Source organism: Panthera tigris, chromosome B2, assembly GCF_018350195.1.
Source record: "Panthera tigris isolate Pti1 chromosome B2, P.tigris_Pti1_mat1.1, whole genome shotgun sequence".
In the NCBI taxonomy this organism is placed as follows: domain Eukaryota; kingdom Metazoa; phylum Chordata; class Mammalia; order Carnivora; family Felidae; genus Panthera; species Panthera tigris.
In genome coordinates this window covers 71,485,112-71,510,270 of record NC_056664.1, presented here as the reverse complement: position 1 = coordinate 71,510,270, position 25,159 = coordinate 71,485,112, and the positions used below count along the sequence as shown (strand labels likewise).

General features: G+C 38.7%; 1 protein-coding gene across 1 annotated transcript in view; it reads left to right on the top strand.

The window, feature by feature from the left end:
• The first annotated feature begins 6,771 nt into the window (after positions 1-6,771).
• Positions 6,772-25,159, top strand: part of ELOVL4 (ELOVL fatty acid elongase 4) — a 32,862-nt gene continuing 14,474 nt past the window's right edge. The window contains exon 1 of the mRNA XM_007090140.3: positions 6,772-7,156. Within this exon, the coding sequence (XP_007090202.1) occupies positions 7,057-7,156 (100 nt within the window). The 5' untranslated portion in view covers positions 6,772-7,056. The remainder of the gene's footprint in view (positions 7,157-25,159) is intronic.

The following is a 25,159-nucleotide window of genomic DNA, read 5'->3' as shown; positions in this document are numbered from 1 at the left end:
ATACCATGAAGGTGTATACAACTTAGCCATGGAAATCAGGAAGAGCTCTCCATGGAGGTGATATATTACTAGTAAGGTGGAAGTTAGCTCTAATAGCAGGTTGTGAAAGGAACATTCGAAGAAACAGAAAACTTGTGTGCATAAGCCTTGAGGCAAGGAGGAGTTTGGATCTTTGAAGAAACTCAAAGAAGTCAAGAATAGCTCCATTGCTTCATTGTAGAGTGAAGGCAGAGGTGGCAGAGGAATAGTGGGCACGGAGGCATATGTAGAGGCTTGAAGCTTCCTGAGAACAGTGGAAGTATTAAGAGGTTTTAAGGCAAGAAGCACCATGATCTGGTGTACAATTTTTAACAAGTACTTAAACTGTTGTGAGAATAAATTGCAGAAAGGAAGAAATGGATGCAGAGAGTTAAGAGGTGATTGAGGTAAGGTGCAGGAGACGAGGGAGGCTTAGGTTAAAGTGTATATAGGAGAGCTGAGGTAAGTGGAAGAAGTCAAAGATAAATTTTGCATCTAGAATGATAGTTGGTCATGGATTGGATGTCGGTGGTAAGAGAGAATGAAGTACCAGTGATGCTTTTTGGCATGTGTGGAAATAGAGAAATATGAACGAACAGATGGGGGTGGGGTGGGGAATAGGTTCTAGTACACTGCAATTCAGATGTCTAAGGTACATCAAAAAGAAAGTATTACACAAGCTGTGAGATATATAAGCCTGAAGAAGGATCTAAGCTGAAGATATACATTTTGGGAGTTATAAACAGATGGCAACTAATGCCAAAAGAATGGATCAAATAATTTAGACAGGAAGTATAATTACAAGAAAAAGAGAAGACTATAAAACAACCAGAAAGAACTCTTAACATTCAAAGGTCAGAAAGAAGGAGCTGATGAGAAAAAAGGAGAAAAGGGGGCCAGGTATACAAAGTGATCTTATAAAAGTCAATACTTTCCTTCTGGTGATGTCCTTTTGTTTTGTCTATGGATTCTTCAGAGTCAAGGCTCTTTCTCCAAGGTCTGAAGGAGGTTACTCATTTTTGTGTAATCATTCATTTTGTGTGCATGTCCCTCTGCACAGCTGCTGGGCCCAAAACATTGCAGCTAATTACTAGAAAATGTCTTTAAATTCATACACAGTCATTTTCCTTAAGGCATTCACAGAATATCAGAATGGCTCATGAAAGATGGCTTCTGGAATTAGCTAAACATTGGCCTGGAACCAAGGGTCAGATTTTTATACTAAGTCCTTGAAATACAGTTTCTTTCCTTTATAATGATTAATTAATTTCCTCTTAGGAACCCCCTGGTCTTTTCTTACAATGAAACCAGACTGACTGTTAGTAATGGCAAGACAAAAGCATGGTGAAGAGGAACTATCCTTAACACTTTCCATTTACTATCAGATTTCTTGGTCAAGGTTTGTATCACTGGTGAAGATGGAGGTGTTCTAGGATATAGTAAATGAAGGAACTGGGAACCCAGACAATATTCAAGTGAGAGTGACAGAACTTTTCTCAGTGTAATCAAGCCTGGAAGAGCTGGCATGGTTTGGCAGATTTATCACTACATCCTTGAGTGCTGACTTGAAGTGTGGCTACATGGCTTTAACGGATGGCTATGTGAAGGAAGATTGAATCAGTGGCATTAACCATAAAAAGGAAAGACTGGTTGTACATACTAGATGACCCAAAAATGATGATTATCCAGTGCAAGCTATTTATAGTTGAGATTCTTGGGAAGGGAGCAGCATATGCTCCTAAAAGTGTGAATCAGAACTTCCAGGGGTTATACAGTTTGAAAATGATCACAAGACATTCTGTCACATAATTCTTTGTTTTAAGTTTATTTATTTAAGTAATTTCTACACCTGGCATAGGGCTTGAACCCATGACCTCAAGATTAAGAGTCACATACTCTGGCAACTGAGCCAGACAGGCACCCCTCTGATACATAATTCTGGGGGAAGTGGTGGTAGGTACACCTAACTTATTTCCAGTCTCCAATATGCCCAGTTAAAAATTATTACAACAAATCCAGTAAAAGACAAATAAACTGGGAAAATATACTGGCAACATGTATAGCAGATAAACTTATTAATTTTGTTACATAAAATCTTATATATATCCATAAAAAAATAGACACAACTAATAGACAAAAAATAGCCAGAGAATGCAAATAGATGGTTCTCAAAATAAGCTAAAATGACAATTAACATGATAAAACATTAAGCAACAATGAAATAATATTTGCCTATCAGATTGGTAATGATTACAAGGCATAAATTCAGTGAGGAGCATAAATTCAGGCTTGATGGTTTCCACAGTTTTTTCTATAACCATGATGGCATCCTTCCTTACTTTCATCGTGCATTAACAACCCTTTCCACAGAGTACCATGTGTAACGAGCCTTAAAGGTCCTTATGACCCCCTAATCTAGAGGCTGAATTAGAGACATTGTGTTTGGGGGCAAGTAGACCATTTTAACACTTTTGGTGTTGAAATCACTGGGTTCTGGGTGGCCAGAGGCATTGTCCAATATCAAAAGAACTTTAAAAGGCAATCCCCAAAGGCAAGATCCTTCCTGACTTCAGGGACAAACTATTGAGGGGACCAATCCAGAAAAAGTGTTCTTGTTGTCCAGGCCGTCTTGTTGTACAAACAAAAACCTGGCAGCTGGTGTTTATCTTTTCCCTTCAAGGCTAAGGGATTAGCAGCTTTATAGATAAGAGCAGTCCTGATCATAAACCTGACCGTATTTGCATAAAACAGTACAGGTGACTTTCCCTTCTTGCCTTCAACCTGGTGCTCACTTCTCTTTCTTTCTAATAAATGTCTTTTGTGGCATTTTATTCCAGAATAGGGCACTTCTATCTGCATTAAAAACCGGTTTAGGCAGATATCCTTTCTCCTCAATGATTTCTTAATGGTGTCTGGGAACTCATATGCTGCCTCTTGATTGGCAGAAGTTGCTTCTCCTGTTAACTTGACATTAGTAGCCAAACTTCTTTTTTAAAATTATCAAACCATCCTTCACTGGCATTAAATTCTCTAGCATCACACGCTTCACCTTCCTTTTGCTTTAAGTTGTCATATAATAACTTCACTTTTTTTTCAAATATTAGAGTCTATAATTATGCCTTTTTTATAGCAATCCAGAACCCACATAAAAGCTGCATTTTCAGTATGAGATAAAAAGGCAGTTTGCAAAAAGTTCAAGGTTTCTGCACCTGCTGGCAGAACTGTAGCAACAGCTTCATGTCTTGTCCTTTTATTTATTTATTTTTATTTTTTTTTTTTGACAACGGTCCTTACACTAGATTCATTTGTCTTGAAACAGCAGGCATCTGCAGCTGCAGATCTCAATCTATGGTACATATTAAGCAATTCACCTTTTTCTTGTAATGTCGTGACTTTTCTCTGCTTCTTGGGAGCACTCCCAGCATCACTAGTGACACTTTGTATAGGTCCCATTCAAGGCTTGCACTAAACATGATGAAAAATATGTGAGATCCAGGAGAGATCACTTATTACTGTGGTTCCCAGTTTACTGGAGAGACATATCATTCATACAGAGAGGATCAGTATCATACAGTGTGTATTTAAAAAATTTTATTTGAGAGAGAGAGAGAGAGAAGCAGAGGGGGAGAGGGAGAGAATCTTAAGCAGGCTCCATGCTTAGTCCTGATGCAGAGCTCTATCCCACAACCTGAGCTGGGATCATGACCTGAGCTGAAATCAAGGGTTGGATGCTCAACTGACTGAGCCACACAGGTGCCCCTCACACAGTGTTTTAAGTGGATACTGGCAACACTTGAGCTCACCACAATAACAGGAAGGGGCTATGAAATTATCACAATAGTACAGTATGTACTACAGTTAATTTCATGCAGTTATGACTTAGTATTGTATCTTTACACTTGTTTACATTTCTCTCAACTGTGAATCATGCCTTGTATGGTCTATAAATGTTTGTGTGGGTAAGTTTTGATAAGTTTAACTTTTTATAATAGATTTGCTATATTTTATGATAGCAAATGATAAAATAGATTAGTATCTACATATATTGTACACATTCATGACACACCTAATTTTATTTTTTTGATATTTCTAGATTATGTGGTTCATCTGTGAGTTTTTCATATTGTTGCAAATCTCCAAAAGTTTTTCCTAGATTCTTATGAGAAAAAATCCATGTATAAGTAGACCCACATAGTTCAAACCTGTGTTGTTCAAGGGTCAACTTTATTACCAACGAGTTTCTCCATTTTCTGTAAGTATTATCTACAATTTACTTATGTAACATTTAAGGCCTTTCTACGATTCTTCATCAAACTACATGCTTTCACTCCTGATTCGACAGATTCCTAGGTTCACTTTTTTTTTTGAAAGCACACGTTGCTAATGATATTGACAATGTGGAAAGGCAGAAACACTAGGGAAAAAATGGACAGCTTGATTTATGTTGTTAACTCTGCATGGGCTGTAAGAAATGTTAAAATATTTTACTATTTTATATAAAATCAATTTTTATGATAATCATATCCCCTCTCAATTTTTTGTAGATAACTACATCTTATTTGTATTCAATCCACAACAAATAACTCTAGGCCTCAAAATTTTGCAGATACTGTGGATGCATATATTTGATTTTGTTCTGTCACGATGCCACCAAGATCTTGGTTAGATGGTTGTCACTCTAGGTGAATGAACATGCAGGTCTCCTTCCCTTTGCAAATTGAGTATGTACTGGACTATTAGTCTCTACACTGGGTAATGGAGCTCCAGAGTGGGTAAGTTCTAGGGTACTTTTCTTGCTGTATGATTAGACAGCTCATAAATGCAAATAAACATACTACTCTTCTCGGTACTGTGAAGGAAGTGTAAGTGCCACTCCTGACTTTTTGTCATCACTTGTCTAGGATTTTCTTGTATGTGACAGGCGCCCCCTAGTGAATAGAGGGGCTTAAATTGGCCTCTACTACAGAGAGGCTAGAAAAATACTTGAAGCTGTTATAACAAGTTCACACTGCATTAAACAACTAAGATGCTGAATGAAGTTTTGTGTGTGTGAATGTGGGTGAGGATGGGGATCTGTTCTCCATAAAAAGTATCCAGGATTTCACTATATAGAAGTAGTAATCAATTTTCTAGGTGAAGGTCAAACTAATCTGAACTTCACTAGATCATCAAAGTACATAGAGTAGATCACTGATCCTTATCTACTCTTCAGGTATTACAGCTTGACTGTGTGTATATAGATATCTACTAAATTCTGTATGATACACATAACTTTGGGGTTGAGACTTGAGAAACCATAATTTCAATCCAAAAACTTTAATCTGGTAAATATATTTGATAAATTACATTTTATTTGGTTAATTTCAAGAATACACCATTAAGACTGTGGTTGCTTGATATAATAAATCAATTAGATTTAATTACCTCTTCTCTCCCTAAATCTCCTGCCACTTATAATAGTCTTTATGTTCTGAAATAAGTATGCTATAATGTTGACATCATCATAAACATTCATTAGTTATTATTTATAGCACTGGGTTAGGTCCTCAATGAGGAACTAAAAATAATTCTTATCCTCTAGGATGTTGCCAAGATAAAATAAAATCAAAGAATATATAACCAAATCAACTGGAAAACAAATAAATTATCCAAATATGCTAAAAAACAGCATTCCTTTTATTTTAACAGTGCCAAAGAGCAGAAGCAATCACACACTTGACTCAGTGGTTTAAATGGAGCATCCTAAACCAACAACTGGAGAAAAGGTTAAACAAAGAGTAGGTGACATGTTTAAGTAACAAGTAGGTGAGAAGTTTATTCTCAAAGGTCTTGCTGACGTCAGAAACTATCAAATTAAGAACTGTATGTAGATTATACTTGCTACTTTTCAGGGGTATATTATACCGTTGGCTCCCACCTTACCATCTAAACAACTTTTAAAATAAAAAATTAATATTTTCCTCTTTCCCCTAGATTGTCCTTTGTCTCCTGAGCAATTATCCTTTTACATTCACCTCAACTTCTTCAGGTCCAAGAGGACTTCTCTAACAGTAAGGGCTCTCTCCGTCCTCCCTCTTGTCTGAAGCCATAATGACCTTATTTAACACAATTATATTGCTTTGATTATTCCAGGTATAATAAAAGAGTCTACAAAACACATGCAAGCATTCATTCAAATTATTTGTAAATTGGTTAGTGAGTAGACCCCAAAGTCCAATCTCCATCAGTCTAGCTTGGAAGACAAATATCACTTCACTAACTTAGAGGGATAACTTGTGCATTTCTCTTGTCAGGACAGGCATGTGCTAGTAGGGGTGAAAAAACCGAACCTAAAGGAAATAGAAGTGAATGACAGGTAAGGACCAAAGCACCTCGCCTACCTCATCCTTGCTCACAAAACGCCCATTCTTCCCTGTCTTGTTTCCTAAGATGTATCGGGGAGGAAGCGAGGTCACCCGTGGGAAGGCGGCGTACCCTCCTCCTGACGACCGAGACCGAGAAGGAGCCTTAAGGAGACTCGCGGGGTGGGCGGTGGGAAGACAGACAGCTCGAAAGGGCCCAGGTGTCTTGCTCCCGCACGGCGAGAGGTGCGGGGCGGCGCGCGCCTGCGCGGACCTGGCTCTCGCCACCCCACGACCGCAGCATCCCTGCGCAAGAGTCCCAGCAGCGCGGGCGGGAGGAGGGGCGGCGGCCCCTCCGCCCCGCGCGTGGCCACGTGACTCGGGCCGAGGGGATTGGAGCGGCGGCGGCGCGAGGCGGCAGACTGGTGCTGCGCCTGGAGCTCACGGCGGGATCTCCTCCTCCTCTTTCTCCTGGGAACCTGGACGGTACCTTCTCCTCCGCCCGGCTAGTCGGCGCAGCCGCCGCAACCCTACCTCCGCGGCGCCCCGAGGAGGAGGAGAAGACGCAGCTGGGCCGCCGCCGTTAGAGGGGTCCCCGGCTGCCTCTCACTCCGTCGGCCGTCGCCTCCGGGGTCAACCCGCCCGCGGTGTCTCCGCTTTCTCCTCCCGCTGCCGCCGGCGCCCGCTTACAGCCGCGATGGGGCTCTTGGACTCGGAGCCGGGCAGTGTCCTCAACGTGGTGTCCACGGCGTTGAACGACACCGTGGAGTTCTACCGCTGGACCTGGTCCATCACAGGTAAAGCGGCTGGCTGCCCCGTCTTCGTCCGGCCCTGCAGTCCCTCGCTCCCTGCGGCTTTTGGGATGCTGCGGATCAGAGGAGATGCGGGGCGCGGGGACCGCGGTCTGGCACTGGTTAATCTGATCCGAACGTTAAGGCCTCCCCCTCCCCCCGCGACGCTCGCAGGGTTTTCGTCTGAGCTTCCATCTCTCGTCAGCTTCTCGGATGCTGGGGCTGACATATCAGATGGAGCCTGGGCTGCTAAGAGCTCGTCGCAGGAACCACTCCACCCTGTACTCCCACATCTCCCAGTCTCGTCTGACAGTTTTAACTTATGCACAGGATTGGTTTTAACATTTACTAATAATAGTCCTTTTGTAGAGATGGCTGGGGAAAGGAGGAGGGCTTCAGTGGTAGCTGTCTTTTTTTTGCGTCTCTTCGGCCTCCTGGTTGCATTGACACAATCTGCTAAACCTTCTAGTGTTTAGTCTAACTCATCCATCTATACCATAATTTGGAACAAAAAGTAAAAAGCCATTGTTTGTCCTCTTGAACCTTGCAGGATGTTAGTTTCTGAGGCTTTTTCAGCAGCAAATATGTTTGAAGTGATTGTCTATAATGGCTTTGCGCAGTGCAGTGCAGTTAGGGGGTGGGGGAGGCTAAAATACCCGGAAAGAAATAAGTCTTTAGGAAGGGGGTCTCTCTACAGCAGCACCTAGAGGTCGTCCCAGCAGCCTGCATGTATACAATTTTCTTAAATTAGCAAACTTTTTCCCCTTAGCGGTTGTAGTTTGACAGGGATCGTCTATTGGTGGATTTATGCAGCTCTTCTAGTGGGAGCAGTTGGGCTATTATGTTATTTTTACATTTTGCCATTGATTTTCTTAATTTGCTTCAGTTGCTTTTGGTTTTAAAGCATTTAAAAGTTTTTGAAATTACAAAAAAATTAGCCTAACAGGATTTTAGAAATGATCTTATGATTTATAATTTTCTAGTCCTTTTGCAGTGTGGCACTGCATCTCCAGCAGTGGAGGAGAGTAACCTTACACATTATGACTCTGCCTCCTTTCCCTAGAAATGAAAATATATTCCTGTAGTTTTGTATTTGTTGTCAGAGTAAATGGAACCGTGGTTACAGCGTGATTACAGTACAATATGTGGGATACATTTTGTAGAGAAAAATGTGTGCTGGAATTATTTCTGTGTGAGACAAAATGATTCTTCAACATTGATGTGGCTTTAACTTCTTCAGCTAGGAATCTCATGTTTGGCACTGGTAAATAAGCTGTTTTAATTAGCCCTTGCAGTTGGAAATGGTTAAAAGGCAGTTTTTAATGGAGTCTTTCTTTAAATCTTCTATGTGCTGTTACACTGAGGTTACCCTGTACCTACGAGAGCTGGGAAAGATGTACCCATCCCTTCATCTCTGATTTTGGTTATTTAAGCATTGCATCAGGGTTTCCCATTACACAATTGTGCAGAGCTGAACATCAGCTTTGGCAGATAATTGTACTTTGCATACTTTAGAGTACAGACATCGTCAAGGTCCTCCAATCTCAATTCAGCCAGAGCCACACCCAGAGGTTCTCATTCCTGTCTATTATTCCCCTCCTATCTCAGAGCTTTCTTACTTCTCGAGTCTCAGAAACAAAAACTGAGTGCAAAGGTAGAATACACCTTTCTGTGTTGGTTCATTCCTTCCTAATGATGCTGCTGTAAAAAATATGAAAAAGATAGGAAATTTTGTGCAGTTGCTTCATGTGAAAACTTGCTACTAGCCTGTGAAGGGCATATAAGATAATATTGTAGACCAAGTCTGAGAAGTGAGAGTAGCCACTGGAACACAAGTGACCTCTCACTAGCAAGTTAGAGGGAAGGTATTCACCCATGCCCTGGCTATCCACTTACGAAACCTGAGACTGCTTCCTTGCTTTCTGTAATGAGCTACCTGCTGTAGGTAGATGGTATTTCTTAAACCAACTTAGAGGCTTAGTGGGATATAGTTTGTTCTGCCTTTCTGCTGTGAGGAGAAATATTTTTTTAGATGCAGGCAGGACAGACCTGAACCCCATGGTGTCCCATTTCCTTTCACCCCCTATCCTATGCTCTCCGTGCTACCTTTCTTTCACAACTTCACACTGCTCTCCACAAGGATTTCCTCTTGCTATAATTTCATGAAAATCTGAGTGAAGGAGTTTCAAAGTAGAAGAGTAGCTTATTAGATGAAGCTGAATAAAAGTTGATGAGTCAGATGTTTGGAAAGAGGGAGAAATAAAAATGGGTGGAGAGAAAAGATGATCTTGAGAAATAGAGGTGAGTGATGAAAGGACACAGATTATTCAGAGAGCAAGATACGAACTAGGCTCTGTGCCCTTGAGTGCTTTCATTCCCAGACTGTAGTTACATGCTTCTATCTCCGTTTTATTAGTCCATTAAATAGTTCTCTCCACTGAAGTTTCTACCTAAGTGTAAATGAGTGTATCTGCTTTGGACTGTCATAACAAGAATAGTTACAGATTTGTAGAGTATATTTGGTGATGCAAGAGATCTTTTGCCCTAGGGCAAACGGTTTCTGGAAAAATATCATTTTGTGCTATTATATCAAATGGTACTATTTAATAAAACATACGGTGATGCTCAAAGCAATGTATAAAAACTGGGCTTTTCAAAGGCACATGTCTAGCAAATACAGAATATGACCCATAGAGTATTAACACAGATAATGTTACTTTTACTATAATTGTTAGCACTGAAGATTTTTTTTAATGTTTGTTTATTTTTGAGAGAGACAGAGACAGAATGTGAGTGGGTTAGGGACAGAGAGGGAGCCCGATGCGGGGCTCAAACTCATGAGCTGTGAGATCATGACCTAAGCTGAAGTCTGATGCTCAACCAACTGAGCCACCCAGGAGCCCCAGCTGTTAACACTTTATACATTAGTATTGAAACTTTGAAAAAGCTGTACTTTAGGAAAAACAACAAAAATAATTCTCTACTTCCCTATATTATATTTTTAGAGATTTTGAACAATGAGTTAATCTCGGTGCATATTACACAGGAAAGTATAGACTGCTTAGAACTTTATACTAGTTGGTGGCAGGGGAGTAGGTATTCTGATGTTATTGAACTGTTTTTCCTAATGTTCTTTTACTTTATGAGTACATTAAAATTATTAGGACTGGGATACTAGGCTCAAAGTATATAAAATCAAAGTTGTATGTAAAATTTTAAACCTGGTGAATCTTAGTATTCTCCAACTTATAAATACCCAAATTATCTACAATATCTATTGTATTTGTTTATTAAAATAAATGCTTATTAGTAGCCTTTTGTGTAACTGAATTTAGCATAGAAATATCCTACAGAGTTAATAGCCAGCATGCCTGCAGTAAGGCCAGCTGTCTCCTGAACTGCCATATTTCTTTTTGGCAGCATGTTTTTAAACAGCCATTGTTCATGGAGTACGTATTGGTAGTGGTGGGGAGGGGGGCGGGGAGTGGAGGTGGTTGGCATTGCTCTCTGTTTACAGATAATAGTAGTCCATATTTTGATGCAAAATTTGTGTTTACTTGGGAGTTAAACTTAGAGCATAAAGGGCCTGCTTATTTTTGGAGGGGCAGAAGGGAGAGGAGGATGAGTGGTACAGGAGGAAGGAGGACTCTTGTAGGATGATGATGAAATTTGGAAGCAAGGCTTGTATAATGATTTATTCTTTTCTCCTTACCATGTGTAGGCATAGTTCTGGGCTCTGGAGAAAGAATGAGGACACTTGGTCACTGCACCCATGCAGCTTATGAAGTCATGGCTATTCCACCTTGGGAATCCAAAGGGTCCTTTGAAGGCATGATCTGTGATTCTGTGATCTGTCAGAATTAGGCCTAGCTGGTGCCTAGGAAAGTCAGAAAAGTCCTTCTTTACTATTCTTATCTTTACTTCTTTTACCTGCAGTACGGTCTTGAGTTGTAAGAAGAATATACAAGCCCTATTTTTAGAATATTTCAGCTGTCACCATGTGGAGTTGATGTGAATATTGTCAGAGAGTATTTGTATAGGTAGACTAAGGAGAAGGGCTTCAAAGACTAAAAATTCATGGAACTGAGAATGTGTTTTAGGGTCAGCGAGTCATCCTGATTTGCTAAAACTGGGGGTGTGTGAGAGGGGACATTTAACTCAGCTCATATAAGCTGGGGTAAAAGGTCTGTCCCTGGGAGTGCTAGGCCCACATGCTAGCATGTGTTTTAAACATGTTACAATATATTTATATTAGTTTTATTATTTGTCACAGTTAATGTATAGTCTTTAATCTTTGTTATTGTCTAAAGTATGTTTTGTTTGTTTGTTTGGCCTAGCCTGGAAGCCTAGTTACCATTTTTGATGTTTCTTTGGGAAAGGCATTCTAAATTCCAGGCAGCTAATTAAAGATAAATATGTGGGACATCATCAGCTCCTAACATGAGATCTCCCTTAGCTAGTGTTTTCAGTGAGGTCCTAGAGCTATCCTTCTCTCTCATAACCTCCCTGAAGCTTCTAAAAGGTCCACACCATTTTAGGATTTTTTGTTTTTGTTCTTGTTTTGGTGGTAGATTCTTAGACTTTAATGTCTGCTACTCTTGTCCATTCCGCAACAGCCTCATAGCAGAACATCCAATCACAGATGAAATTACAGGAGGGTAAAACAATGCAAATTCTAAAACTGGTGTCGGGACAGTTTTATACAGTTAGATTTTTTGGCTTAGGAAGATGAGGTTTTACGAATTACATAGGTAATTATGTCAGACAGTGCTTTTGTGAGCCACAAAAAAGTTGGTTATCCTTTTAAAATTGAATTTGTTAGATTTTTTTTTTCTCAAGTCGTATGATAATGTCATTAGTGAGTGATTTAATATTACTAACCTAAGTATTATTTTGGATTTATTGAGTCATTTATTATTTCAAATTAGACATACAAGCACATAGAGAAGGATTCTATAACAGAGCAGACTCTTTTCTCACTTTAGATGGCTCTTTTTTCCTTTTCATGATTTGGACATTTTTCCTTTTAAAAATTAAGGCACTAGGGCACCTGGGTGGCTCAGTCAGTTAAGCTTTCGACTTCAACTCAGGTCACGATCTCACGGTCTGTGAGTTCGAGCCTGCGTCGGGCTCTGGGCTAATGGCTCAGAGCCTGGAGCCTGCTTCCGATTCTGTGCCTCCCTCTCTCTCTACCCCTCCCCCGTTCATGCTCTGTCTCTCTCTGTCTCAAAAACAAATAAATGTTAAAAAAAATTTTTTTTAAATAAAAAAATAAAAAAATAAAAAAAAACAAGGCACTATTGTTTTATTTTCCCTTAGAATGAGAATGAATTCTAATATATTTTTAAAACTCACCAGAGTTTTGACTTTTAGAAAAGAGAAGGGAGGAAATACAATGGACTTTCGAAACCAGATTTCCAAGTTTCCTTTTCAGTCTCGTCAGCCTGTAGTATTTCCTCACCCATAGACCTGTAGCTCTAGCCAACTTGGATAACTCCCTCTTGAGTAAATCATGCCCATGTCTGTCTTTGTTTCTCAATACACTGTTCCCTTTGCCTTTGCTGCCCTTTCTCCTCTCTACCTCTCCAGGAGCACTGCAGTAGAACCCAACTCAATTGCCCTCTTTCACAAAGCCTTTCTTGGCCTTGGTAACCTTGGAGCAGTTCATTCCTTCATCTGATCCCATTCCTGTTAGCAATTGCTCATGCATTTCCTTGTGCCATTCCTTCTGTAACTCTATTTTCTTGAACCGTCTTAACCTTCATTATTATTTACCCTTTCACCTCTTTGTATTTTTCTCCCCAACACTAGGGAGTATCCTTGTATTTGTTGATTTGATACGTGTCAAGAGATGACCCCCTTAATCTAGCGTATTTTCAAATAGTGATATATTCTGTTGCTAAATACTAATAATGTTTGGTGCCACAGTAAATTATATAAAGTTTTTTTAATGACCTTTATCATAAATTAGCCATATTCAATTGATGTTGACTAAATTTAGTGAAGGAATCAAACCATTAAATCATTTATTAGCACAAAACCGTTACTTTTGAGAGATCTGAAATCAGATGTAATTCTTTCTTCCTATCTATGTGGAAGTATCATGATGAATGTGGAAGTGAGGAGGGCAGCGTGGACTGGACTGGGATTTAGATGACCAATGCTTTAGTCTTACTAATTAGTTGGGAGACTTTGGACAGGTCCCTCTTTCCAATCTCAACTTTTTTCATCGGTAAATTGAGAGAGTTGAATCAGGTCATCTCTACGGTCTCACCCAGCTCTTAAATTCTGGATATATATGCAATTAAAAAAAAATTCTTTAAATAGGTCAAGCAATTTCCTATAAACATACATTGATCGGTAATTTAAAAACCTCACTCTATGCAATAATTTTAATCTTTTCCAACAAACCTGTTATTAGTGTTGCTAAGATAGTAAAAATAACAATAGATTCATATTTAATCTTTTTTACTTTCTTATCTGCTCCATAAGAAGTAGGTAAAGGAATAGAAAAACAAAGGGATACAGATATTTAAGTACCTGCTTTGACATAGCACTGTTTGTTGCCATTTTACTGTACCTATTTAATCATCTAGATATTTCTTGAATAATCAAGAGTTGCCTATATTGTCAAAGCTAATAGTAATAACATTAAATAATTAGTTTATTGTACATTATATACAATATATACAATTATGTGTTACATTTATTATGTAATATATGACTTCTGAGGATGGCTTGTTATGTGGTTTGGGGCAAGTTCATGATTCTTTGTGTTTCATATTTCTACCTGTACCATGAGATGGTTGAAACAGTATCATCTCTTAAGGCCACTTTATTGAATTCTCATAATAACTCCTAAAGTGATGGCTTAAATAGTCTAAACTTAATCTTACTTTACATTCTTTCCTACAGAAAATGCAAAATTTTATCATATGTCGTTACAAAAGATTTTCAGTTATAGGCACTTTATGAGCATTTCTAAAATTTGAAAGTATGGCTTAAAATTTTTGTAAAATTGCTACAAATATGTAGGTCTTAGTATATGGGGTAAACAAAAAAATTAAATAATTTTGTTGTAAATATGTCCTTAACCAAATGTGAATTTTAAAAACTCTTAATTTTGTTATTTCTTCCCATAGAATATTGTCATTTTTAAATACCTGTCAATATATTTTGATTACATTTAAATTAGACTACAAATCTTGGAATTTGAAAGGCAAATGCATTAATCCACTGAAGGAATCAGTTACTCACTGTTAGGTGTAATCACAGATAGGCATTGTGATTTTGAACTGGAGCATTCAAAGGAATAAGCTTTCTTTTCATTTTTATTTATTAAACAAAGACTAAGGCACAGATATGTATTGTTAAACAAGTTTGTATAGTTTTGCACACCTATGTTCATGGCAGCATTATTCACAATAGCCAAGAGGTGGAAGATGTCCATTGGTGAATGAATGGATAAACAAAATGTAGTGTGTACATACAAGGGAATGTTATTTAGCCTTAAAAGAGAAGGAAATCCGATGTATGCTATAAAAGGGTGAGCCCTGAAGACATGATGCTAAGTGAAAAAAGCCAGTCACAAAAACAAATATTGATGATTCCACTTATATAAGCTCTCTGAAGTGGTCTAATTCATAGAAACAGAAAGTACAGTGTTGATTGCCATGGCCTAAGAGGAGGGAAAGATGGGGAGTTGTTTAATAGGTAGAGAGTTTCAGTTTTGCAAGATGAGAAAGTTCTGGAGATTGGTTGTACAACACTGTGAATATACTTAATATCATTAAACTGTACACTTAAAAACGATTAAGTCAATTTTTTTATGTGTTTTCACCACAATTAAAAAAATTCATATATTATAAAATTAATATAGCACCTGTAGAAATGATCTTTCTTCAGTGTTCAGTGGTACAACAGTTGATTCTGTGAAAATGTATAAAGGAAAACCTCATTAAAAATGGAATTGGGAAGTCGTGAAGGGAGAACTCTCAGGCATGTACCATTTGTCACAGCCTACTTTATATACTCCCACAGACAAGAAGAGGCTTACTTTAATACCCTAGCAGGAGGAAGATTTTCTCCTTGGCCAGCAGCAACCCAGCCAATGAGAAGTTGCCACAGCCCTGAACTCTCACCCTCTTCCTTCCCATGGACCATTCTTAACAACCTCTACCAACTTGTTTTTTCCCCTCTATTAAAAGGATCCTCTCGGGGCACCTGGCTGGCTCAGTCCGATTTCGGCTCAGGTCATGAGCTTGCAGTTTGTGAGTTCGAGTCCCGTGTCGGGCTCTGTGCTGACAGCTTGGAGCCTGGAGCCTGCTTTGGATTCTGTGTCTCTCCATCTCTTGGCCCCTCCCCTGCTCATGCTCTGTGTCTCTCTGTCTCTCGATAATAAATAAACGTTAGAAAAAACAAAATTACAAAAAAAAAAAGGATGCTCTCCTCCTTTGTTCTTAGGACTTTCCTGTGGTTCACCATGGTTTGCGTGTTCAAAATTGTAATTTCTCTGCTCTCCTCACATAAATTCATTTTGTTGTTAAACTAAATATCTATTTTATTCGGGGCGCCTGGGTGGCTCAGTCGGTTGGGCGACCAACTTCGGCTCAGGTCATGATCTCGCAGTCCGTGAGTTCGAGCCCCGCATCGAGCTCCATGCTGACAGCTCAGAGCCTGGAGCCTGTTTCAGATTCTGTGTCTCCCTCTCTCTCTGACCCTCCCCCGTTCATGCTCTCTGTCTCAAAAATAAATAAACATAAAAAAAAAATTTTTTTTTAATAAATAAATATCTATTTTATTCTTTAAGTTTTTATTGTTTTATTTTTTCAGCTTACAATAAAATGGCTTTAAAAAGGGAATGCATAGGTGTTGCCTAAAGAGCAGTACCCAAATGGCTAGAAAGCAGCAAATAACGAGAAAGACAACCTTGCCTTTGTATTTTATTTTACAATTTTAGCAAGAACTTTACAACCTTGGAAGATGGGACTGGTAGGCATTATTATTTTCATATGTTTAGAAGTCTCTGAGAGTCATAGAAGTTAAATCACTTGTGGATGAACGCTGTAGCAAAAATGGGTATTAATAGGATGTTTTGTCTCTTAGCCTAGTGCTCTTGTCTCCCATCACACTAGCCAAGCAGGAAAGCAATAATCAAACCTCTGACCTACTTTACTTGATCTTATACTGCTATCTATCTTATCTATGTACTGTCACTACTTAGAATACTAAATCTGAACAAAGTTGTAATACCGCCAGAGGCAATCTAAAGAAAAACATCTGAAATACTCAAAAGTACTGTAAGGCTGTTGTATGAGATTAAACTAAAAACTGATATTTATATAGATTTATATATTTAAATTATATATATGTAAAATATAAACAACATAAGTATTTAGCCTGAGAAGATAAAGTTGACTTCTACATGGTGGAGTGGCTAGAACTATAAAAAAGTATATTCAGGGGCTTTTGGGTGGCTCAGTTGGTTGAGCATCCAACTCTTGGTTTCGGCTCAGCTTGTGATGTCATGGTGGGATGGTGGGGGTGGGGGGGCAGGCAGGAGGCAGGAGGCAGGTCCAGGCATGGAGCCTGCTTGGGATTCTCTCTTCCTCTACCACACGTGCTCTCTTTAAAAATAAAAAAATATGGGGCGCCTGGGTGGCTCAGTCGGTTAAGCGTCCGACTTCAGCTCAGGTCACGATCTTGCGGTCCGTGAGTTCGAGCCCCGCGTCGGGCTCTGGGCTGATGGCTCGGAGCCTGGAGCCTGCTTCTGATTCTGTCTCCCTCTCTCTCTGCCCCTCCCCTGTTCATGCTCTGTCTCTCTCTATCTCAAAAATAAATAAAACGTTAAAAAAAATTTTTTAAAATAAAAAAATATATTCAAAGTGAATTATGAAAATGTTTGCTAAATTTCACAGTCTAAGAATGTGAAACTATTGGTAATTAGTGAAAAGAAATAAATTCAGGACCAACAGTAAATTACCCATTGGATATTCAGCATATAGAACTGTTAGCAAGAGAAGATTATGGTCACAGTTCCCATTAAAACATACACACACTTCAATGGTATTTTCAGTGTTTTTGTTTGTTTTGTTTTGTTTTTTTTGCTAAAAGGAAATACCATTTCAGTTTCCTTAAATCCTTAAGATCATTAGTGGCACTAAGGGGGATGTTTGGACTTTGAACTTCCAGATTAGCACAGGGAGGAAGTTTTATGACTACTTTTCTGAGAAGTCAAGCAAAATGTGAAAATGCAGCAAGAAGGAAACCACTTAGCTGCATTTTATCTTGGCTTCCAGGATGTGAGGCGTCATTCTTTCATATCAAATACATATATATGAAGACATATTCATAAGAGCCAGTTTGTAGGGAAAGGGAAACAATGCCAAAAGGTGGGGGGATTTGAGGCAATTAAGAGGTCTGGGGGAAAAATACACAACTGACTCTTAAATAATTCAGGGGTTAAGAAATGCTGCCCCCTGCACAGTCAAAAATCCATGTATAACCTTTGATTCCCCAAAAACTTAACTTCGTATAGCCTACTATTGACCAGAAACCTCACCATAACATAAATAGTTGATTAATGTACTTTGTGTTATATGTATTATATATTGTATTCTTAATTATAAAGAAAGTTAGAGAAAAGAAATGTTATTAAGAAGATCATATTAAGAAGATCATAAGGAAAATACATTTACAGTTCTGTACTGTATTTATTGAAAATAACTTGTGAATTGAAGTGGACTCGTGGTTTAAACCCATGATGTTTGAGGGTCAAATATATACATAAGTATATATAAATATGTGTGTGTGTGTGTGTGTATATATATATATATATACACACACATGTGTGTATATGTATATATATGTGTGTGTGTATATATATATATATATATATATATATATATATTTCAACCATGGATTTAGATGTCATCTGCACATAGTGAAACTTACTGCTATTTATTGAGCTTCTAGAATAAGACCCTTATGGACTTGTAAAATGCTGTAGTATGTGTTTTATACACCTTATTTAATGTTCATAGCATCCCTATAAGGTAGGTATTATTTAATCATTATATGATGAAGAAACAGACTTAAAACTACACAGCTTGGGGTCACCTGGGTGGCTCAGCAGTTAAACATATGACTTTGACTCAGGTCATGATCTTGTGGTTTGTGAGTTTGAGCCCCACATCGGGCTCACTGATGTCAGTGCAGAGCCCACTTCGATCCTCTGTCCTCCTCTCCCGCTTCTGCTCTCTCTCTCTTTCTCAAAACTCAATTAACATTTTTTTTTGAAAAGCTAAATTCTTAACACCAGCAAAACAGCTGGAAAGTAATGGAGCTGGGACCTAATCAAGCTGGGACCTTTCACCTTCCTACACGAGCGACTTTTTCCTAAGGCAGTATAAGCTTCCTATTCATCCAACAAGTACTGTTTTACTGTCTACTAATAATAGCAAACATTTATTGGATGCTTACTAAGTTCCAGGCACTATGTCTAATGCTTTATATGTATTATCACATTTAATCCTCATATTCCTTTGGGCTGTATTTATTGAAAAGAATAAATTATTATTATTCCCTTTTCCCAAGTGAGTGAACTGACTTTCCTTGGATCTTCTCCTTCTAGTACTAATCCTTTCAAGTTAAACCTCAAAGGAATCAGTCTTCCAGCTTGCAACACACAATGATTCACTCACCTCATCTGTGTTATTGTCTTTTCTCCTTTGCAGTGTCTGAATCCCCCTCTGTGCATCTGCTCTCTGTGGGAGATTTTATCATTTGTCTCACTCTCTACCTTTTTCATGATCTCTGCTCAGGCAGACAGAACCAAATTTCTTCTTTCCTTTTTTCTCTATTTTTTAACTCCTTTATCCATGCTTTCAGGCTCTTTGGTGACTGTTCTACAACTCAGTTACAGAAAACATGTTTGCCCTCCTGTTGTAACTACTTTCAGGCCATTTGCCCCCTCGTCCCCTCAGATGCTGCAGCTTACCCTTGCCTTGCTGGTGGAGACCTCCATTCCCTCCTGTCTGCCCATCACACGCTGACCTCTTCGTCGTTTTTTAGCTGAACCTCTGCCTGCACCACCTCTATATTCTGCAAGGTCTGCCCTTTCCTTACATTCATCCAGGCACTCTTCCTAACTCAAACCATCACCCTTTTTCCTGAGGATGTAAGGGGAGGCTAAAGCAGAAATTTTCCCTGCTCATCACTCTGACTCAATGGGAACGTACTACACTTTCCTTCATGCAGTGCCTTCAGAATCTGTGTTTTACTTCCAGAGTATATCTTGGATTGTTACCTATCCATTGTATCCAGCTGTATAAAGACCCTTTCTCCTCTAGTTCTGCCTTCTTCATCTCACTGATACCCAAAATCTTACTTGGCTTGGAGAATATATTAAGCATCACATGTTAGACTAGAATCCAGAAAAGGCCTTGTGCTGTTATTTGGTTTACCCCTATCATAGAGATAAAATCCTTCTCAAACTCTTCTTGACAACAGTTACCTACATTTTTCATTAAAAATTTTCTTTTCAACAAATGTTTGAGGGCGCTTGTATCCTAGGCATTGTTACATGGATACATCAAGGAATAAAGACTGTGGCCCTGGCCCTTATGACCTTTATAATTAATGGAGGAAGACATTGACTACCTCATTAAGAAAAAGTCTGCGGTTTCCCTCTGGGGTTCCTCTAGTGTACGGTGTGACATTGACTATTATTTTTGTGTAGTCAGTAAAGGCAAATGGATTTTTAACAATATTACTTGTATAGTAGTGGTTAGTATACAGGTGTAAAAAATGGTATTGATTCGCAGCTGTTGGTTCTAACTTATTAAAGAAGGATGAATAGTTTTGGAAAATATATAGTACATACTTCTCAATGTCTTGAATATACTCCCAAAGCTACTCAGTATCTCTAGTTGGTTGTTAGGCGTGTGTTTTTGTTTATGGCAGGTTAAATAGATGTAGATGTTGTTAAAAGGAAAATAAAGTGATTCAGGTAGACTCTAGGAACAAATAAATAAACCAAGCTTTTATGACTGGATTTTAATATAAAATAGGCCCACGTTTATGAGTAAACTAGAGCAGTTCTTCTTAGATTTTAGTGTGTAAATCACCTGCGAATCTTATTAAAATACACATTCTGGCTTAGTAGTCCTGGAATGAGGCCTGAAATGCTGTATTTCTTTAAAATTTTTTTTTTAACATGTATTTATTTTCAAGAGACACAGAGAGACAGAGTGCGAGTGTGGGAGGGGCAGAGAGAGAGGGAGACACAGAATCCGAAGCAGGCTCCAGGCTCTGAGCTGTCAGCACAGAGCCCGACACGAGGCTTGAACCCACCAACAGTGAGATCATGACCTGAGCTGAAGTTGGACACTTAACCGACTGAACCACTCAGGCGCCCCTGAAATGCTGCATTTCTGTTAGCTCCCAGGAGATATTTTCTGCTGGTGTACCACACTTGGAATAGCAAGGGAATGGAGGATTCTTAATTTCTTTGATAATCTGCTACTTTGTACTAATATTGAAAAAGAAGATTTACAAATGTTCCTAAGCGATTGCTTTAAAAATATATTTAAGAAAAACAAACAATGGCATGGATTTTTATAGAATATTTAGTTGTTTTTTTTACCCCAGCAGGGACTTTGTATACCTTTTAGAACCATATTGATCAATAACTCTTGCTCATTTTAACTGAATCAAAAGGGCAGTTGAGAAATGTCTTGAATGTCTATTCTCACAATAGCAGTAGCCATAATAATAATATTTATTTTCCAGACACTTTGCGGCCTTCATCCAGTCCACTAGTCTTCAGCCATTTGCTGGGTACATCCACTGTTAACAAGCCTTTATGGCTATAGAAATAACAATACTGCCCCTGCCCAGTCTGTGTGGGATGTGCTTAAACAGACTAAACGGACAGTTGCATGGTATAATAGAGGTAATCATAGTGTGCTTTAAAGGTTTCAAAAGAAATACATATTTAATACTTTTAAAATAAAAAACGAGTTAATGTTGGAGGGGCTTCTTACAGAGGGTTATCAATTTGAGCCTCAAAGCAACTCTGTGATTTGGGTAATTTTATTATTACCCCCATTTTACATAAGAGGAAAGTGTGCTCCAACAGTTTCAGGTGTTAAGTCATGGGGCTAGCACATAGATAGACCTGGGATCCAGGTGTTCTTAATTCAAGTCCTGTCCCTTGTCCCTGTACCACACTCCCTCTGTTCCATGTGTGTTCCTAAGTCATCACCTGACTAGAATTATTTCCTAGTCTTGTGCTCACTCTTGTTAATTCTAGAAATTTGTATGTCCTAAAAATTAAAAATGTTACTGCTTTTTATTTTGGAAGATGATAACTAGCTTAGACTACTTGGGAAATAAAGTTCATTTTGATTGGTAGAAACCTGAATTCTAAAAAGCTTTAAGAAAAATCAATTACAAGAATTAATTACAGTTGTTTGTGTATAAGTAGAGGTTTATAAAGGACTTGGATTACTTCAAAACTATTGGATTATGAATATTTTGTTATGAAAACTAAATCCATATTATTTATTTACATTTTCTTTTTTTTTCTTTCTTTCATTTTTAATGTTTTTAACATTTATTCATTTTTGAGAGGCAAAGAGAGACAAAGTACGAGCGGGGGCGGGGCAGAGAGAGAGGGAGACACAGAATCCGAAGCAGGCTCCAGGCTCTGAGCTATAAGCACAGATCCTGATGCGGGGCTCCAGCCCATGAACTGTGAGATCATGACCTGAGCCGAAGTCAGAGGCTTAGCCAACTGAGCCACCCACGCACCTCTGGTTTACACTTCATTAAAAAAGAGGTTTTGTTCTTTTAAGTAGCCTCTAAATAATTCAAAATGCAAAGTTAGACTTGTTATGTATTTGTTTTCCTGAATAAATTATAGAATGTGCTGTCTTCTCAGTATATAAGTTATAAAAATGTTCTGTTTTCTCAGTTTAAACTCTTATACAATTTATTATTGATGGTATTTTCCCTTCATTTGGTTAAGCTCTTCTCTTGGAAAAGAGGATTTAGTGGTTTAATTATTATCAATAATAATGACAGTGCCCACACTTATTGAACTCTTATTCTGTGTCAGGCACCATACATATAGCAATATCTTATTCCTCCCAACAACGCTGTTATCATCCATAAAGCCAGAGAGACTTAAGTGACTTGCTCAATGTATTTACCTAGTAAATTAGAGAGCTAGGATTCCAATGTTGGTAGGCTGACTTGAGAGTCAATATTTGCAATCTAGAGAACTTTAGAGCAGGAAGAAAAGGCATAGAAGACATCGCAGGACTTGACTTTAAAAAAAAAAACCTTTTTTTTAAATGTTTATTTTTGAGAGAGAGACAGAGTGCAGGTGTGGGAGGGGCAGAAAGAGAGGATGACACAGAACCCAATGCAGGCTCCAGGCTCTGAGCTGTCAGCACAGAGTCCGACGCGGGACTCAAACTCACAAACTGTGAGATCATGACCTGAACTGAAGTCAGAAACTTAACTGACTGAGCCACCCAGGCACCTCAGGACTTGACTTTTAATGGGAGGGACTCAGCTTATTCCTGAAATAAGACACACCTGTGTGAAGATGTGGCATGGATAGGGAATAGGATACAGCAGAAGGAACAACAATTGTGGTATTCATGTGTGCTACAGCTTTTACATTTAATCATCACACATCAACCTGTGAAGTAGTTACTATCTCCTGATTGAAAAGAAAAGAACAGTTGATTCTCCATCTGTAGGTGTCTGTTGCTTACCCCATCCTTTTGGAAACATCTTACTCTCCTTTCCTTTTTCTCTGGTTGCTTCACTTCCATTTCTCCCGCTCTTCCCTTAAGTGTTCCCCAGGCTTCATTCCTTGTTCATTTTATTCTCTCATTCCACATGCTCTTTCCCTTGTGACCTCAAACTCCATGTGAGTGAGTCACATTGCCAGTGACTCTTCCATGTGTCTGCAACCCTGGTAGTTCTCTGCAGCCACAAGGCCTACTGAATACGTCCACCCAGGTACTTCAGACATACACAAGTACTTCAGACACAGGATGTTTAAAAAGTCACCTGGTCATTTCCTTCCAGATTCATTTCTCTTCCTTTATGTTCTGTCCTGGATCTCCTTCCAGATCTGTTCCTCTCCTTTTATGCTCTGGCCAGGATCATGGTTTCACCACTTCTGCCACCAGCCATGCCAGAAATCTGGGAGTACTTTTGAATTTTCTTTTACCCTTAGCTCTTACATCTGCATCAGTCACCACGTCTGTAGAGATTACTTTCATGTCTGCCTATGTTCATCACCAGTGCAGCCCTCTTAATTCAGGTTTCCGTCATTTCTTGCATTATAGTGGTGTCCAAGTCTTACTGCCCACCAGAATCACCAGAGGAACTTTGAGATCACAGTCCTGGCCCTATCCATGGAGATTTTGATTCAGTAGATCTAGGGTGGGGCCCAACAATCTATACTTTTAACAAGCAGATGGTTCTTATGTGGGTGGCCTGGCAACAAAGATGTTTGAGAACCACCGATCCAACTGGTTTCCTTGCCTCTTGATGTATCTTCTTCCCCTTCAGTCCATCTCCCACTGCTTCTGCCATTATTTTTTATAAGCTAAATGTGATCCCCTATTTTTAACCAATTAAGCATCTCTCCATTATCTACCAGACAGATTCTAGCCTCTTTAGCATATCTTGTAAGACTCTCCTAGGTCTGATCTGACCCATAAGTCTCCAGTCATTTCCTGCCATCTTCCTTTGTAAATATCCTCTACCTCAGGCCTGCTTAGTTTTCAGAATAAATGTGTTATTTCTTGATTTGGGGCTTTTTATACATATGTTTCTGTCTGTAAGAAGGCCTTCGTTCTCTCTGTTTGGCAAATTCCTCTTCTTTCCTTCAAGAAACAATTCAGATGTCTATCCCTGCAGTCCATCTTGTCCCCTGTCCTACCACTGTTCTTAACTGTCTTCTCTTATATTGTGCTCATTGTCCTGCAAAGCAATAGATTTTTTATGTCTGTCTCCTTTTCTAGTAAATGAGTTTTTACAGGTCAGGAACTAGACTACCTGCCCCAAATCACTTAGCTCAGAAGGGGTGGAGAGTCTCACTTCAAAATCTATTCTATGTATCCATCATGCTGTGTGATTTTAAGATACAGATCAGGTTAAGAATAAAAACCTGTTGGTGTAGCATGTTTGAAGGAAGCTCCACTTCAGATAGACCATTTTACCTCCCATTTGTGAAGGTATAATCTACACATAATAAAACTAACTCTTTTTATTTAGCAGTGAGTTTTGACACATACAGTTGTGTAACTATTACATGACCTTTTAATACAAATAAAATTTTATGATTACTGACTGAACGAATGTTTGTAAATAAATCATTCTCACTTGGTATGAGCTTTATGAAACAATCAAAATGTTCTAAATGGAAACTATTTCTTGAGGAAAAAAATTAACTCTTAAGGGTCTGAAAGAGTTAAGATAATGTATCTTAGTAATTCTTATTGTTAAAATAGTCTCTTGCTCCTGAACTTGATGTGCTACAATGTTTAGCTCTAGGTTTGCTTAAATTTAATTTAAAACTAGGATAAGGAACTCATTGCCAAAGAAGACAGCTCTTTCTTCTTACAAAAAGAAAGACCAAGTTCTTAGAAATTTTCTGAATATAGGTGTAATTCAGCTTCCTAAAACTTCTTTTCATTGGTTCTACTTCTATGGAATTAGAGAATAAATCTGAGCTCTCTTTAGGTCTTTTAGTATTTGATGAGTCCTCTTTCTTTTCTCCAGGCTGGACATCCTTAGTTTTTTCCCACCTTTCTTTGTGTTATGGCTTCCAAAGCATTCATGATCCTAGACCAGGTGTGTTAGATGTAGCACCTAAAAAAGTATGAAACTTAGTGTGAATATCTCTTGTCCTTCTTTCTACTAAGGGAACTTTTGTAGGTCTCTCTTATTTTCTTTCCCTTAAAGAAACATGATTGATAG